The sequence below is a fragment of the Oryx dammah genome, unplaced genomic scaffold (assembly GCF_014754425.2).
Source record: "Oryx dammah isolate SB20612 unplaced genomic scaffold, SCBI_Odam_1.1 HiC_scaffold_2, whole genome shotgun sequence".
Taxonomy (NCBI): Eukaryota; Metazoa; Chordata; class Mammalia; order Artiodactyla; family Bovidae; genus Oryx; species Oryx dammah.
Window position 1 is genome coordinate 194,692,378 of NW_024070186.1, and position 16,336 is coordinate 194,708,713.

The 16,336-nt window shown below is 43.4% G+C and overlaps 1 protein-coding gene and 1 long non-coding RNA gene across 2 annotated transcripts in view; one reads left to right on the forward strand and one right to left on the reverse strand.

Annotated features, from left to right (window-relative positions):
* Nucleotides 1–16,336, reverse strand: part of LOC120856035 — a 59,221-nt gene that overhangs the window by 42,355 nt on the left and 530 nt on the right. The window contains exon 2 of the long non-coding RNA XR_005719372.1: nucleotides 7,557–7,618. This is a non-coding gene — a long non-coding RNA (uncharacterized LOC120856035). The remainder of the gene's footprint in view (nucleotides 1–7,556; nucleotides 7,619–16,336) is intronic.
* OCM2 (oncomodulin 2) lies at nucleotides 148–2,935 on the forward strand. The gene is made up of 4 exons (XM_040230961.1): nucleotides 148–208; nucleotides 827–959; nucleotides 1,424–1,533; nucleotides 2,910–2,935. Exons 1-4 carry the CDS (start codon nucleotides 148–150, stop codon nucleotides 2,933–2,935), a joined length of 330 nt encoding a protein of 109 aa, XP_040086895.1.

Consider the following 16,336-nt stretch of genomic DNA (forward strand, 5'->3'; position numbering starts at 1 on the left):
TCTTAGCTGGTCATACGCTTATTGCATTTTAAAATTTGTCAACAAATGTGCAGTTTCTGTGGGCTTGGGGGGTGTGCTCCCCCCAGATGTGCATGTTTCTGCTGGGCATTTACCACATCTCGATTATTCTGTGAGAACAGGTGGAAAATGAGCATCACAGATGTCCTCAGTGCTGATGACATTGCAGCAGCCCTGCAGGAGTGCCAAGGTAAAGGGGAAGTGAGGCAGCAGCGGGTTTCTCGCACATATTGGTAGCTCCTGAAAAGTTACAAAAATTAAAATGCAAACTGGCTGAAAGTGCACGGGAATCAGAGGAAGAATTTACTAACTAGATAAGTACATGATAGAAATAGGAGATCTGAGCATAGAATCCCTTTCTGTACGGTGAAAGAAACTTACTAAACATGAAGGGGAAAAAAAGGAATTAGTGGATCCCCGTAGCCTGAATCCTATGGCTGTGTTTCTCTCACCAGTTAGACCAGTGGGGCTGCCCTCTTGGATACACAGCCTGAATAAAGGGCACCAGGAGACACAGAGGAGAGGAGGCCAGAGAAGGGGGGATGGACGAAGTCAAGTGGAGAGGGAAATCTGGGGAGGGGGAAAGGAGATGAGAGTATGAAGGCATATGGTCTTTGCTGCCTCAGAATCCAGACCCAGTCACAGCCCTACTTGGCCTTTGAAAAGAAGATTTTTTTTTAAACAGAGCATCCCTGTAGCTCAATGATACTATATAAAGTAGTTTTAACATCCTAAGTGGACATCACTTTGGTCCAGAGACAGAATGCAATCCAATGAGCGTCAGAATAACCTATTCTCTGTTTTTCAGATCCAGATACCTTTGAACCCCAAAAATTCTTCCAGACTTCAGGCCTCGCTAAGATGTCAGCCAGTCAGGTGAAGGATGTTTTTCGTTTCATAGACAACGACCAGAGTGGGTACCTGGATGAAGAAGAGCTGAAGTGAGCTTTGTCCTAAGCCTGACCAGCACCCCAACATTGTTAGGTGGGGCTGAGGTGCAGTGGAGGCCAGTCTCCCCAGCATCTTTCAATGACCAGCTCTGATGCTGGTCACTCAGTAGATTCTCATGAAAGAGCAGAACATGAGTCAATCAGCCACGCTGACTCACAAAACACTAAATATAAGCGCCAAAGACTTGGGGACAAAAAGTCATTAGTCTTAGGAGTCTTCCTTGGTAAACCGGCTTACCGGCAAACCGACTTACCAGCAAACTTCTGAAAAAAAATTTTTTTAACAAAAGGTCCACTAGTCTTGACAATGAAAGAAACTTTTGCTTGCTAAGATCTTGACTGATTATTGTGGTTCCTGGGAACAGATGGTTTGCTTCAAGAGAAAAAGAAAGGGGCGAACACAGAAATGTGTGTGTGTTTTAAGACCATTCCCCTCAATCTTCACTATCCTGTAGGTTTTTCCTCCAGAAGTTTGAGAGTGGTGCTAGAGAACTGACCGAGTCAGAAACCAAGTCCTTGATGGCAGCTGCAGACAATGACGGAGACGGGAAGATCGGGGCTGATGGTATGTTCACACCTGCACACTGCAGGAGAGACTTGAGCTCAGGCGGCATCCGGGGCAGGTCGGTTAGGCCACGAGGTCAGACAAATATAGGTTAAACCCCGCCTACCTTCAGCTTGCTGAGCCTCAGCCTTTTCATCCATAAAAGTAAAGTGAGGATGCAAATGATCTATGTCAAGACTCTGGCGTGGGGATATACCATAGAAGGTAGCCCTGCTGATCACTGTCTATGAACCAGAAAATACCCTTCACCTGAACAGGGTACTAGCTACTAGCCTGGCCCATGATTTGCAAGACACCCTGGTGCACCTGAAAAATAACGTTAGGACTCTCCAGCAGTGGGACTTGAGTCTCTCTGACTAAGGGAAGAATTGACATTCTCAAGTACGCCTCATACCAAAGTGTCTGTTTGATTCTTTTGAGTAGGAAAGGATCTTAGCTTGCAAGGGTTTAAAGAAATATGTTTTGCTGGACATTAGCATGACGAGGAGGCAATGCTAAGAGAACACGTAAATCAATCACCATTCGCTCAGCCTTCTGGGTGCAGAGCCCTGTATTCAAATGTCAGCGTAACTGCGTGTCTGGAGGACCATCTTCATCTGATTCTGTCGTTACCACATGCTTTACCCACTCCGTGCATGTCAGCTCAGGAGAACTTATGTGTGTTCCTTATGGTGGTACTAATTAAAATGTAAAAAATCTACTCAAAATGATACCACTATCACTTACTACAAGGGAGTTAATGCAGCCTGTATGGATAGCTCAGAAAAATAGTTTAGGTAAGGGAAGACAGATTTATTTAAACTTACTCATGAAAGACTTCAAACAAGCAAAGCTTACCAATAAATATAAAGCTAATCCTAGTTTTCAGCTTCACTCTGTAGCATCCACCCCTTATTATTATCTCTTAATAATATAAATTTGGGGGGCAAGGTTAGGGTCCAGTAAGAAGAGTTAGTGCAAAATCCCAAACCATTAAATGTTTCCTAAATATACAATAAGTAGCTCAACAGAAGGAGGAAACCTCCCATTTCTGTCCTGAATTGACCAGACAAAAGGCTGAGTGAGCACAGGTGCTATGATGGGCTGCTACAGTGAATTCATTCCTCGTCAAAGAGAAATGTCTGGATTGGCAAGTTCTAGCACAGGGGCTCTGATGCAGAATTAAAGATGTTTGTTACGTTAGATGAGGCGGGAGGATGGAAGATGCAGGCTGTCAGGGACACCTTTTCTTCTTTCTGTGCCCTTGGAGGGGGCCATGGCCTTCATCTGACAATGCGCTTGGCTCTCTTTCCTCTTCAGCAACCTCAGTGGCAGGAGCCTGTCTGTAAAGTGCCAAGCCTTCCCCGCTGACCCTGTTCTCACCTCTTCTGTTCTAGAATTCCAGGAAATGGTACATTCTTAAAGGGCCCAGACTGTGGAGCTAGAATCAGCTGGAAGGCCTCCAAAGCCCCAGGAATTGGGACCCCCCACCTCCTCCCCTTAATTTATTAATTTCCCCCAAAATGCTTCTACAGTTTGGCCGTTTATTAGTGAGGTCGTAAGACAGTCATCCGTGATTTTTTGGTGGTGGGTATGCCCTAATGCCTCCTGTAAGGCCCTCAGCAGACAAAAATGCCTTAAAAAAAAAATCGCCCAATAAAGACACCTTTCTCATCATCTGCTGATGTGTGGGTGTGGTTTCTTCCTCCATGAGGGATGAAAGCGATTTGAAGACCGAGGGAAGAATTTCAGGAAGATTTCTGGTCTTAGTCGAGCACTAAGCCATCCTTACTTGCGTTGTGCACAAGCACACAGGGAAAGGAGGTTCAGGAAAAAAAGTCACAAATAAATGGCGTCATCAGGCTAGGATTTTCTCAGCAATTTATCTGAGTCTGAAAGGCCTATGAAGAGATTTCAGCCAGCGGAAAGTCACGCTTGCTTATGTGTTTTCTGCTACTGGGTGTTAGGTTGTTATAAGAGAGATTTAAGTAAAAGCAAACAGTACAAGACAAAAAAGTGCAAGGCTACAATGGCCCTAAAGCTAAGGAAACCTGCAGTGCTGGCTGAGACAAGCAGACATATTTTCAAGCTGGTTTTTTTCCCTTAGGAAAACAGGCTATCAGAGACTTGCTGGCTGTAAAGTGCCTCACCTGCTTCCTCCTTCTCCCTTCTCCTCTCTCCTTTCTCAGCCACCATTTTCCTGGCTCTTATCTGATACCAACTGAACCAGCTACACCCAGAATTGCCCGAACATTTGAGGCGAGACTCAGGTTCCCGTTACAGGTCTTTCACTAGGGTGGGGCAACCTCAAGCCAGGAAATTCTCATTAGGCTGACTTCCAGGTGGCAGGTTTGAGCTCTTCTCTGGGGCTGACCCTGCGGGTGAGGACTCCTGGGAGGAACTGAGGCACGTTCCCAGAGCGAGTTTACAAGCTCACACTTCTTACCCTGATAATACCCAAGCTCACAGTGCCCTGGCCCCTCTTGGGTTTGCTGCCATCCTGCTGAGTGGCTTATCTACTTCAAACTCCTGTTTTTTGGAGTTTGTGGCAGAGCAGATTTTCAAAGTGGGGGCTATGTACTACAAGGGGGTCTCAAGGTGATTTTATGGGGGCAGGGGCCAACACTGTTAAATGTGATAGCCATGTATTTATTTTGATAGGTGTCAGAAAGATAAAAGTAGCACAAACTGAATTTTAATATCGCTGCTTTAAAATAAGGCTACTAGACATTTGAAAGCATATTGAGGGACTTCCTTGATGGTTTAGCAGTCTAGTGGTTAAGACTCTGAACTCCCAATGCATGGGGCACAGGTTCTGTCACTGGTCCGGGAGATCCCTCATGCCACACAGAGAGACCCAAAGGGAAAGAGAAAGTGTACTGATTTGAAGAATATTAAGTCACGCAGAGGGGCTTCCCTGGGGGCTTGGCGGTAAAGAGCCTGCCTGCAATGCAAGAGGTGCAGAAGGCGCCAGCTCGGTCCTCGGGTTGGGAAGACCCCCCCGGGAGGGCACGGCAACCCACTACAGTACTCTCGCTGCGAAAATCCCAAGGACGGAGGAACCTGGCGGACTGTGGTCCACAGGGTCACAAAGAGTTGAACACAACTGAAGCAACTGAGCGCACACGCACGCACGTCGTGTAGGAAGGACAAAACCCACAAAGGCTGTTTTCAGAAGACTCAAGCTGTGGAAATCCAGCCCCAAATGAAGCCCTCTTTGGAGAGGGCCACAGAACGGAAGTGTGTCCCTTCACGGCCGGCTCTCTTATTCCCCCTCCCTTTGCACAGCTGTGCCCTCATGCTCTCCTCCTCTGCATCCCTCCTGGAAGGAACTGGGCTAGTTCCTCTGTACCTATAGCTTCCCTGGGTATGTGACAGTTTCTCCCAGGTACCAGCAAGAGGGCCTTCCAGGCCAATTCTGACGCCCTAGGAGGCTTGATCCCTAAAACAATCCACCACCACCACACCACGTGGACACTCTGATCCTCCTGACATTTCTGTTCACTCCACTAGCTCTCCCCAGGTAAGGGCTCTCATCCCAACAGTTCTGAAGGGAGAGCCTTTAAATAACTCAGTGTGATTGTGTAGCCTTCTTCCCTCGGGCTCTGGACACCATACGCCTCGAAGAAACAAGGTGAGCGACGCTGCTTTTTAGACAGTTTCACTGACCAAGCAATCCATTACCCACTGCAGCAGCGGAAGTAGCCTCACGCCAGCAAGCTAAAGACTGTGGGCTTCTCTTCTTTCTTTTCTGTCAAGAGGGCATCTGTGCAGAAACAATCACTGGAGGGGTTGTTCAGAGCACCCAGGGGACTTCCCTGGGGGCTCAGATGGTAAAGAAGCTGCCTGCCAATGCGGGAGACCCGGGTTCAATCCCTGGGTTGGGAAGGTTCCCTGGAGAAGAAAATGGCAGCCCACTCCAGTATTCTTGCCTGGAGAATTCCATGGACAGAGGAACCTGGCAGGCTACAGTCCATGGGGTCACAAAGAGTCAGATACCACAGAGTGACTAACACTCACAGGGGACACCGTGCCACTGAGTCACACCCATGTTCTGAATGTCTTGGGGAAATTGCTTAGAGGATGGATGGATAGAAAAGGATGAATTGCCATGCTTTCCAAACATAGACAGTTATTAATGAATTGTGTTCTTTCTACTCTTTCAAAGGGCTTCCCTGATGGCTCAGGGAAGAATTCGCCTGCAATTCAGGAGTCTCGGGTTTGATCCCTGGGTTGGGAAGATCCCCTGGAGGAGGAAATGGCTACCCACTCCAGTATTCTTGCCTGGAGAATTCTATGGATAGAGAAGCCTGGCAGGCTATAGTCCATGGGGTCACAAGGAGTCAGACATGACTGAGAGACTGAAACTTTGCTTTGCTTTACTGTTTCAAAAGTATAATTCAAACTATTTTTGCCCATTTCAATTACATTACCTTTTCATTTTTCTAACCCAGTCTTAGGCACTTAATTCCAAAGTCTCTGTCAATGGTAATAACTAGCAAACAAAAGGAGCCATCTCTCTGTATTTAACACCTAAAAGTGTCAGCTGGTACACTTAAATGAAACAATCTTTAGTGGTCTTTATTCATATTAATTTTTAACTGTGTTCTTCGGATCTGGGGTGTTTGTGTGAGGGGGTATTCCACTCTGCAGGTAATAACAACTCCAGGCATTCGGACACATTTGTGAATTAGCACTTTTTATTTCGGGAGTTTATTATCTAGGTTGAAATTTTGTAGAAACGTTAGCATTTCCAAATTTTAGCAGTACGTATAATTTGAAAAGAAGAAAATGTTTTCAAAAATTACCCTAGTTTAGTCATTATATAAATATTGTACAAAGCAATTCATTTTTAAATGGGTCCTATTCAATATGTGCCTCATGGGAAAGAAAAAAGTGAAAGGACATACAGCAAAATGTTAACAGCCGTTCTCTCCAGCTGGTAGGATTACAGACCAGTGAGATGAGCCTGGAGGCTTTTAAATGGGGGAGCATAGCAACTAGAGAAAATGAAAAATCAAACATAGGATTCGCACAAACAACCCACCTCAAGAAAACATGTTCTCAGCAGTAGAATGATGATATTTTGACTTTGAAATGAGGGCCCACACTGCCCACTAGGTCACAGATTTGAAAAACTTGGTGTCTGTTATTTTTCCTAATTGCTTATAAAACAGGGTGGCATCAGTGGCTTTGACTCTTTGTACAACTATAATTTGAGTTTATAATTTAGTAGTTTATAATTGAATGGAATATGATCTCAAAGGCAGCTTTGTGTATGTGCTTAATTGTTGCGACTAAAGAAAATTACTAAAATACTTCTAATATTAGTTAGCATTTTGCTTCAGCTTCTGCACATTATGTTTATACAATTATTTTAACATACAGGTTTTTGCAGCTCTTTCCAGCTCAAACACAAAGTGTAGCAAAACAGTGAAGATGTGAAATATTTGTTGAATTGTTTAGGTTTACAAGCTACATAGTTAATTCTGCACAATGACTACAGTTTAATTTTGTGTAATGAGTACTCGGGAATCCAATTTCAAGCAAAAACCTATCTGGTATCTCTTCTGCTAATGTTAAGGTATGGTATTACTTTGCAAACACTTAAGAAGACAGATGAAATTGGAATCACCAAGATCATTTCCACCTGGCCTGTTAATTTATTCACTGGAAAGGCTATTCATTTACACAATGTTTTAACTGGTTTCAAAAAGTCAACTTCTTTTGGAAGGGAGTGGATTTTGACATCATTTTTCTTAGGGGTTCTACAATGCATGTAAATAGATTTACACCTCAAATTATAAGGTATTTCAAACATACATCTGAGACTACAGAGATGTAGCAAATGCCTGCTTACCCACCACCTCACTGTAGCAAACCTTGGTGGGGGCTGTTTGGTAGGTTTGTAATTTGTCATCTTGCTTAGGCTGCAGGCATCCGGTTAGGGTGGGCAGCAGGAGACATCCTGCCTGGGATTTGGAGGCTGGCAGTGAAGCAGCCGTGATACTGATGCTCTGGAGGTTGGTGTGAGAGTCCCTTACCTGCTGGCTCCCCTCCGTGGTGTGGGGATCTCGTTGTGTCCCAGCTCCAGAAGCATTTCCTCCTATGACAAAGAAATCCAGCTTCGGGAGCAGTGAGAGACTGATAGAAGTTCCAGTCTATTCCCAGGGGCTCCAGCCTGTCCTCACTCTCTTTACATCCGTCTTCCCTTCCTGCCTGTCTGCTCTGCAGAATTCAAGCTTCAGCATCAGATGAAGGCGAGAGCCTTATAGAGACTGCTGAACCAGGCTTCACTGGTTCATAATACCTGTAATATACATATTTGTATACATGATTGTATTTATTACATAATTACATACCTGTAATTTATACCTGAAAATGACATTATATATAACATACATGTATATAAATGCATATTTCCTAGATGATTCTCACTTTCCAATACTGATTTACCAAACTGCCTCAGATTTTTCACTTTTTAATAAAAGAATCCTTTACAAGTGGAAGATCCTTCACAAGTGATCACCGGAAGAGATGGAGATCAAGGGCAAGTTTAACTGCAGGAGAGACATGTACCCTCAGGATGAAGGTCCCCTCGGAATGACACGCTTTCTGGGCTCTAAGTCAAAGAAAAAAAGGCTGATTACTTGACTCAGGTGTCTGATATCTCTGCCAACAGAGTGGGAGGAAGTGGTTCTTTGTACAGGTAGCCTTGGATGTGTGTATCGCACCCAGACCTCTTCTCAACAGCTTCCTCTTGGAGCTCAGTACTAAGATGAGTATAGGGAGGAGAGAACTCACTAGAATGTCAAATGAGCCTGTGACCCGAGCTTTGTCTGCACAGCTTGCAGCAGACAGAACTATGAAAGAGGGAAGTCCATTTCTCCACTGTCCCTGTTCCCTACCTCCATAATTCATCCATCAACATACTGTATCCTTTAAGGCAGGCACTGCATTGGACAATGGAAACAAGATGATGACTTTAATCAGGTCTGACCATCTATAAGCTCACTTTTTTTGTTAGCAGGGAGAAAGACATATATGAGGACACATCCAGAACCTCCCATCCTGGAACTGTGACTTCTTAACTTGGAAGGACGCCTTAACTTATTCCCTTGGAGTTCTGAACTCACAGATTCTTTTTTCCTTATCTTTATTGAGGTGTAATTGGCATTTAAAATTGTGATATATTTAAAGTGTAGACCATGGTGATTCTACATATGCACGTGTTATAAAAAGATTCCCACCAGTAAGAAACACATCCATCGCCTCACACTTAGCTTTTTTTTTTAATGAAAACACTTAATTCTACCTTGTTAGCAAATTGCAGTTATACAGTGTTATCAACTATGGTCGCCATGTTCACATTACAGCCTCAGATCTTACTCATCTTATAATTTCATTCATTTATTTATGGCTGTGCTGGGTCCTCGTTGAGGCATAAGGGCTTTCTCCAGTTGCAGCAAGCAGGGGCTACTCACTGCAGCGGCTTCTCTCGCTGCAGAGCACAGGCTCTAGGGTACGCGGGCTTCAGTAATTGGGGTGCATGGGCTTTATTGGTCCATATGGCACGTCCATATCTTCCCGGAGCGAGGATCAAACCCGTGTTTCTCGCACTGGCAGGTGAATTCTTAATCACTGGACCACCAGTGAAGTTCCTTATTCATCTTATAAACAAAAGTCTGTAACTTTTATCAGCCTCTCCTTATTTCCTTCACCACCACTACTCCAGTCCCTGGCAATCATTATTCAACTTTCTGTCCCTATGAGTTCCTTTTTTTTTTTTTTTTTTTAAGGTTTCCTATAAAAGTGATACCACCCACACTATTTGTCTTTCTCTGTCTGGCTTATTTGACTTAGCATAACTCCCTCCAGTTTTATCCGTGTTGATGCAAATGGTAGGACGTCCTTCTTTCTTACGGTTGAATAATATTCTATTGTGTACATCTGTGTCACGTTTTATTCATTCATCCATCAGTGGACGCTTAGGTTATTTCCACTCGGATACTGTGAGTAATGCTGCCACGCACATGGCACTACAGAAATCTCTTTCAGATACTTTCATCTCCTTTGGATATATACTCACAGTGGAATGGCTGAATCGCAAGGCAGTTCAATTTTTAGTTTTGTTTTTTTTTTTGAGGAAACTCCATACTGTTTTCGATAGTGTCTGCACCAACTTACATTCCCACTCATAGTGCAGCAGAGTTCCTCTTTCTCTACACCCTGGCCAGCAGTTGCTCTTATTCTTTTTTTAAAATAAACCTAACTAGTGTTAGGTGATATTGTGATTTTGATTTCTATTTCCTTGTTTTTCTGTACCTATGAAAAATATCATTAGAATTTTGATCAGTAATGCACTAAATCTATGGATCATTTGGTAGCATGGACATTTTAGCAATATTAATTCTTCCAATCCATGACACAGAATATCTTCCCATTTATTTTGTCTTCAATTTCTTTCACCAGTTTCATAATTTTAAGTACACAGATCTTTCACCTTGGATAAATTTATTCCTAAGTAGTTTATTTTTTTTTAATACTTGTAAATTGTTTTCTTAATTCCACTTTCTGGTATTTTATTGTCAGTGTATAGAAACACAACTTATTTTTGTGTAATTGATATTATACATCCTGCAACTTCACTGAAATTGTTTATTTTAAACAGGTTTTTGGTAGAGTCTTTAGGGCTTTCTACACATAATATCATGTCGTCTGCAGGAACAATTTTACTGCTTCCTTTATGACTTGGATACATTCATATTTCTTTACAAAAAGAAATACTGAGCCTACTTGCTCAGGCTAGGACTTTCACAACTATGTTGAATAAAAGCAATTTGAGTGGGCATCCATGTCTTGTTCCTGATCGTATAGGAAAAGCTTTAAGCATTTCACTGCTGAACATGATGTGAGCTTGGGTTTTACCCAACATCCGCTGGATCATGGAAAATGCAAGAGAGTTCCAGAAAAACATCTATTTCCAGAAAAACGCTTTATTGACTATGCCAAAGCCTTTGACTGTGTGGATCACAATAAACTGTGGAAAATTCTTCAAGAGATGGGAATACCAGACCACCTAACCTGCCTCTTGAGAAATCTGTATGCAGGTCAGGAAGCAACAGTTAGAACTGGACATGGAACAGCAGACTGGTTCCAAAAAGGAAAAGGAGTACGTCAAGGCTGTACATTGTCACCCTGCTTATTTCACTTATGCAGAGTACATCATGAGAAATGCTGGACTGGAAGAAACAGAAGCTGGAATCAAGATTGCCGGGAGAAATATCAATAACCTCAGATATGCAGATGACACCATCCTTATGGCAGAAAGTGAAGAGGAGCTTAAAAGCCTCTTGATGAAAGTGAAAGAGGAGAGTGAAAAAGTTGGCTTAAAGCTCAACATTCAGAAAACGAAGATCATGGCATCTGGTCCCATCACTTCATGGGAAATAGATGGGGAAACAGTAGAAACAGTGAATTGCAGCACGCCAGGCCTCCCTGTACATCACCAACTCCCGGAATTCACTCAGACTCACGTCCATCAAGTCTGTGATGCCATCCAGCCATCTCATCCTCAGTCGTCCCCTTCTCCTCCTGCCCCCAATCCCTCCCAGCATCAGAGTCTTTTCCAATGAGTCAACTCTTTGCATGAGATGGCCAAAGTACTGGAGCTTCAGCTTTAGCATCATTCCTTCCAAAGAAATCCCAGGGTTGATCTTCTTCAGAATGGACTGCTTGGATCTCCTTGCAGTCCAAGGGACTCTCAAGAGTCTTCTCCAACACCACAGTTCAAACGCATCAATTCTTTGGCGCTCAGCCTTCTTCACAGTCCAACTCTCACATCCATACATGACCACAGGAAAAACCATAGCCTTGACTAGACAGACCTTAGTCGGCAAAGTAACGTCTCTGCTTTTGAATATACTATCTAGGTTGGTCATAACTTTTCTTTCAAGGAGTAAGTGTCTTTTAATTTCATGGCTGAAGTCACCATCTGCAGTGATTTTGGAGCTCAAAAAAATAAAGTCTGACACTGTTTCCACTGTTTTCCCATCTATTTCCCATGAAGTGATGGGACCAGATGCCATGATCTTCATTTTCTGAATGTTGAGCTTTAAGCCAACTTTTTCTCTCCTCTTTCACTTTCATCAAGAGGATTTGAAGCTCCTCTTCACTTTCTGCCATAAGGGTGGTGTCATCTGCATATCTGAGGTTATTGATATTTCTCCCAGCAATCTTGATTCCAGCTTGTGCTTCTTCCAGTCCAGCGTTTCTCATGATGTACTCTGCATAGAAGTTAAATAAGCAGGGTGACAATATACAGCCTTGACATACTCCTTTTCCTATTTGGAACCAGTCTGTTGTTCCATGTCCAGTTCTAACTGTTGCTTCCCGACCTGCATACAGATTTCTCAAGAGGCAGGTCAGGTGGTCTGGTATTCCCATCTCTTGAAGAATTTTCCACAGTTTATTGTGATCCACACAGTCAAAGGCTTTGGCATAGTCAATAAAGCAGAAAGAGATGTTTTTCTGGAACTCTCTTGCTTTTTCCATGATCCAGTGGATGTTGGCAATTTGATCTCTGGTTCCTCTGCCTTTTCTAAAACCAGCTTGAACATCAGGGAGTTCACGGTTCACGTATTGCTGAAGCCTGGCTTGGAGAATTTTGAGCATTGCTTTACTAGCATGTGAGATGAGTGCAATTGTGTGGTAGTTTGAGCACTCTTTGGCATTGCCTTTCTTTGGGATTGGAAGGAAAACTGACCTTTTCCAGTCCTGTGGCCACTGCTGAGTTTTCCAAATTTGCTGGCATATTGAGTGCAGCACTTTCACAGCATCATCTTTCAGGATTTGAAACAGCTCAACTGGAATTCCATCACCTCCACTAGCTTTGTTTGTAGTGATGCTTTCTAAGGCCCACTTGACTTCACATTCCAAGATGTCTGGCTCTAGATTAGTGATCCCATCATCATGATTATCTGGGTCGTGAACATCTTTTTTGTACAGTTCTTCTGTGTATTCTTGCCACCTCTTCTTAATATCTTCTGCTTCTGTTAGGTCCAGACAATTTCTGTCCTTTATCGAGCCCATCTTTGCATGAAATGTTCCCTTGGTATCTCTAATTTTCTTGAAGAGATCTCTAGTCTTTCCCATTCTGTTGTTTTCCTCTATTTCTTTGCATTGATTGCTGAAGAAGGCTTTCTTATCTCTTCTTACTATTCTTTGGAAGAGGGCATCAGAGGGCAGACACACTGAAACCATACTCAGAGAAAACTAGTCAATCTAATCACACTAGGACCACAGCCTTGCCTAACTTAATGAAACCAAGCCATGCCTGTGGGGCAACCCAAGACGGGCGGGTCATGGTGGAGAGGTCTGACAGAATGTGGTCCACTGGAGAAGGGAATGGCAAACCACTTCAGTATTCTTGCCTTGAGAACCCCATGAACAGTAGGAAAAGGCAAAATGATAGGATACCAAAAGAGGAACTCCCCAGATTATTAGGTGCCCAATATGCTACTGGAGACCAGTGGAGCAATAACTCCAGAAAGAATGAAGGGATGGAGCCAAAGCAAAAACAATACCCAGCTGTGGATGTGACTGGTGATAGAAGCAAGGTCCGATGCTGTAAAGAGCAATATTGCATAGGAACCTGGAATGTCAGGTCCATGAATCAAGGCAAATTGGAAGTGGTCAACAAGAGATGGCAAGGGTGAACGTCGACATTCTAGGAATCAGAGAACTAAAATAGACTGGAATGGGTGAATTTAACTCAGATGACCATTATATCTACTACGGCGGGCAGGAATCCCTCAGAAGAAGTGGAGTAGCTATCATGGACAACAAAAGAGTCCGAAATGCAGTACTTGGATGCAATCTCAAAAACAACAGAATGATCTCTGTTTGTCTCCAAGGCAAACCATTCACTATCACAGTTATCCAAGTCTATGCCCCAACCAGTAACACTGAAGAAACTGAAGTTGAACGGTTTTATGAAGACCTACAAAATCTTTTAGAACTATCACCCAAAAAAGTTGTCCTTTTCATTATAGGGGACTGGAATGCAAAGGTAGGAAGTCAAGAAACACCTGGAGTAACAGGCAAATTTGGCCTTGGAATGTGGAATGAAGCAGGGCAAAGACTAATAAGAGTTTTGCCAAGAAAATGCAAACACCCTGGTCATAGCCAACACCCTCTTCCAACAACACAAGAGAAGACTCTACACATGGACATCACCAGATGGTCAACACTGAAATCAGGTTGATTATATTCTTTGCAGCCAAAGATGGAGAAGCTCTATACAGTCAACAAAAACAAGACCGGGAGCTGACTGTGGATCAGATCATGAACTCCTTATTGCCAAATTCAGACTCAAATTGAAGAAAGGAGGGAAAACCGCTGGACCATTCAGGTATGACCTAAATCAAATCCCTTATGATTATACAGTGGAAATGAGAAATAGATTTAAGGGTCTAGATCTGATAGATAGGGTGCCTGATGAACTATGGACTGAGGTTCGTGACATTGTACAGGAGACAGGGATCAAGACCATCCCCATGGAAAAGAAATGCAAAAAAGCAAAATGGCTGTCTGGGGAGGCCTTACAAATAGCTGTGAAAAGAAGAGAGGCGAAAAGCAAAGGAGAAAAGGAAAGATATAAGCATCTGAATGCAGAGTTCCAGAGAAAAGCAAGAAGAGATAAGAAAGCCTTCTTCAGCAATCAATGCAAAGAAATAGAGGAAAACAACAGAATGGGAAAGACTAGAGATCTCTTCAAGAAAATTAGAGATACCAAGGGAACATTTCATGCAAAGATGGGCTCGATAAAGGACAGAAATTGTCTGGACCTAACAGAAGCAGAAGATATTAAGAAGAGGTGGCAAGAATACACAGAAGAACTGTACAAAAAAGATGTTCACGACCCAGATAATCATGATGATGGGATCACTAATCTAGAGCCAGACATCTTGGAATGTGAAGTCAAGTGGGCCTTAGAAAGCATCACTACAAACAAAGCTAGTGGAGGTGATGGAATTCCAGTTGAGCTGTTTCAAATCCTGAAAGATGATGCTGTGAAAGTGCTGCACTCAATATGCCAGCAAATTTGGAAAACTCAGCAGTGGCCACAGGACTGGAAAAGGTCAGTTTTCCTTCCAATCCCAAAGAAAGGCAATGCCAAAGAGTGCTCAAACTACCACACAATTGCACTCATCTCACATGCTAGTAAAGCAATGCTCAAAATTCTCCAAGCCAGGCTTCAGCAATACGTGAACCGTGAACTCCCTGATGTTCAAGCTGGTTTTAGAAAAGGCAGAGGAACCAGAGATCAAATTGCCAACATCCACTGGATCATGGAAAAAGCAAGAGAGTTCCAGAAAAACATCTCTTTCTGCTTTATTGACTATGCCAAAGCCTTTGACTGTGTGGATCACAATAAACTGTGGAAAATTCTTCAAGAGATGGGAATACCAGACCACCTGACCTGCCTCTTGAGAAATCTGTATGCAGGTCGGGAAGCAACAGTTAGAACTGGACATGGAACAACAGACTGGTTCCAAATAGGAAAAGGAGTATGTCAAGGCTGTATATTGTCACCCTGCTTATTTAACTTCTATGCAGAGTACATCATGAGAAACGCTGGACTGGAAGAAGCACAAGCTGGAATCAAGATTGCTGGGAGAAATATCAATAACCTCAGATATGCAGATGACACCACCCTTATGGCAGAAAGTGAAGAGGAGCTAAAAAGCCTCTTGATGAAAGTGAAAGAGGAGAGTGAAAAAGTTGGCTTAAAGCTCAACATTTCAGAAACCAAAGATCACGGCATCTGGTCCCATCACTTCATGGGAAATAGATGGGGAAACAGTGGAAACAGTGTCAGACTTTATTTTTTGGGGCTCCAAAATCACTGCAGATGGTGACTATAGCCATGGACTTAAAAGACGCTTACTCCTTGGAAGAAAAGTTATGACCAACCTAGATAGCATATTCAAAAGCAGAGACATTACTTTGCTGACTAAGGTCCGTCTAGTCAAGGCTACGGTTTTTCCTGTGGTCATGTATGGATGTCAGAGTTGGACTGTGAAGAAGGCTGAGCGCCAAAGAATTGATGCGTTTGAACTGTGGGGTTGGAGAAGACTCTTGAGAGTCCCTTGGACTGCAAGGAGATCCAACCAGTCCATTCTGAAGGAGATCAACCCTGGGATTTCTTTGGAAGGAATGATGCTAAAGCTGAAACTCCAGTACTTTGGCCACCTCATGTGAAGAGCTGACTCATTGGAAAAGACTCTGATGCTGGGAGGGATTGGGGGCAGGAGGAGAAGGGGATGACCCAGAATGAGATGGCTGGATGGCATCATGGACTTGATGGACGTGAGTCTGAGTGAACTCCGGGAGATGGTGATGGACAGGGAGGCCTGGTGTGCTGCAATTCATGGGGTCGCAAAGAGTCGGACACGACTGAGCGACTGAACTGAACTGAACTGAGCTATTTTACATATTAGACACAGAGACTGGAGACACCTTACATAATGGGTCCAAGAACTTCCACCCAGGGAGTGAGAGCTAGAGTAAGTACCCAGTTCAGGCTCACAACCAGATTCCAACACCACCTCTCTAAACATGAAGGTCTATTCTATTAAGTTGAATAAGAGGTACTATTTTCACACCTAATCTGTGAGAGACAAGGCAACCTAAACTAACGTCTTGAGTTTGGCCGTGGGGTCTGCTGCAAAGGCTTGAATTCCACGTATCAGAAGTCACGAGCAGTCCAGCTCCCACAACCCACAGTCCTCCAAACCTAGTGAAACCCAAGGGCTGGCAA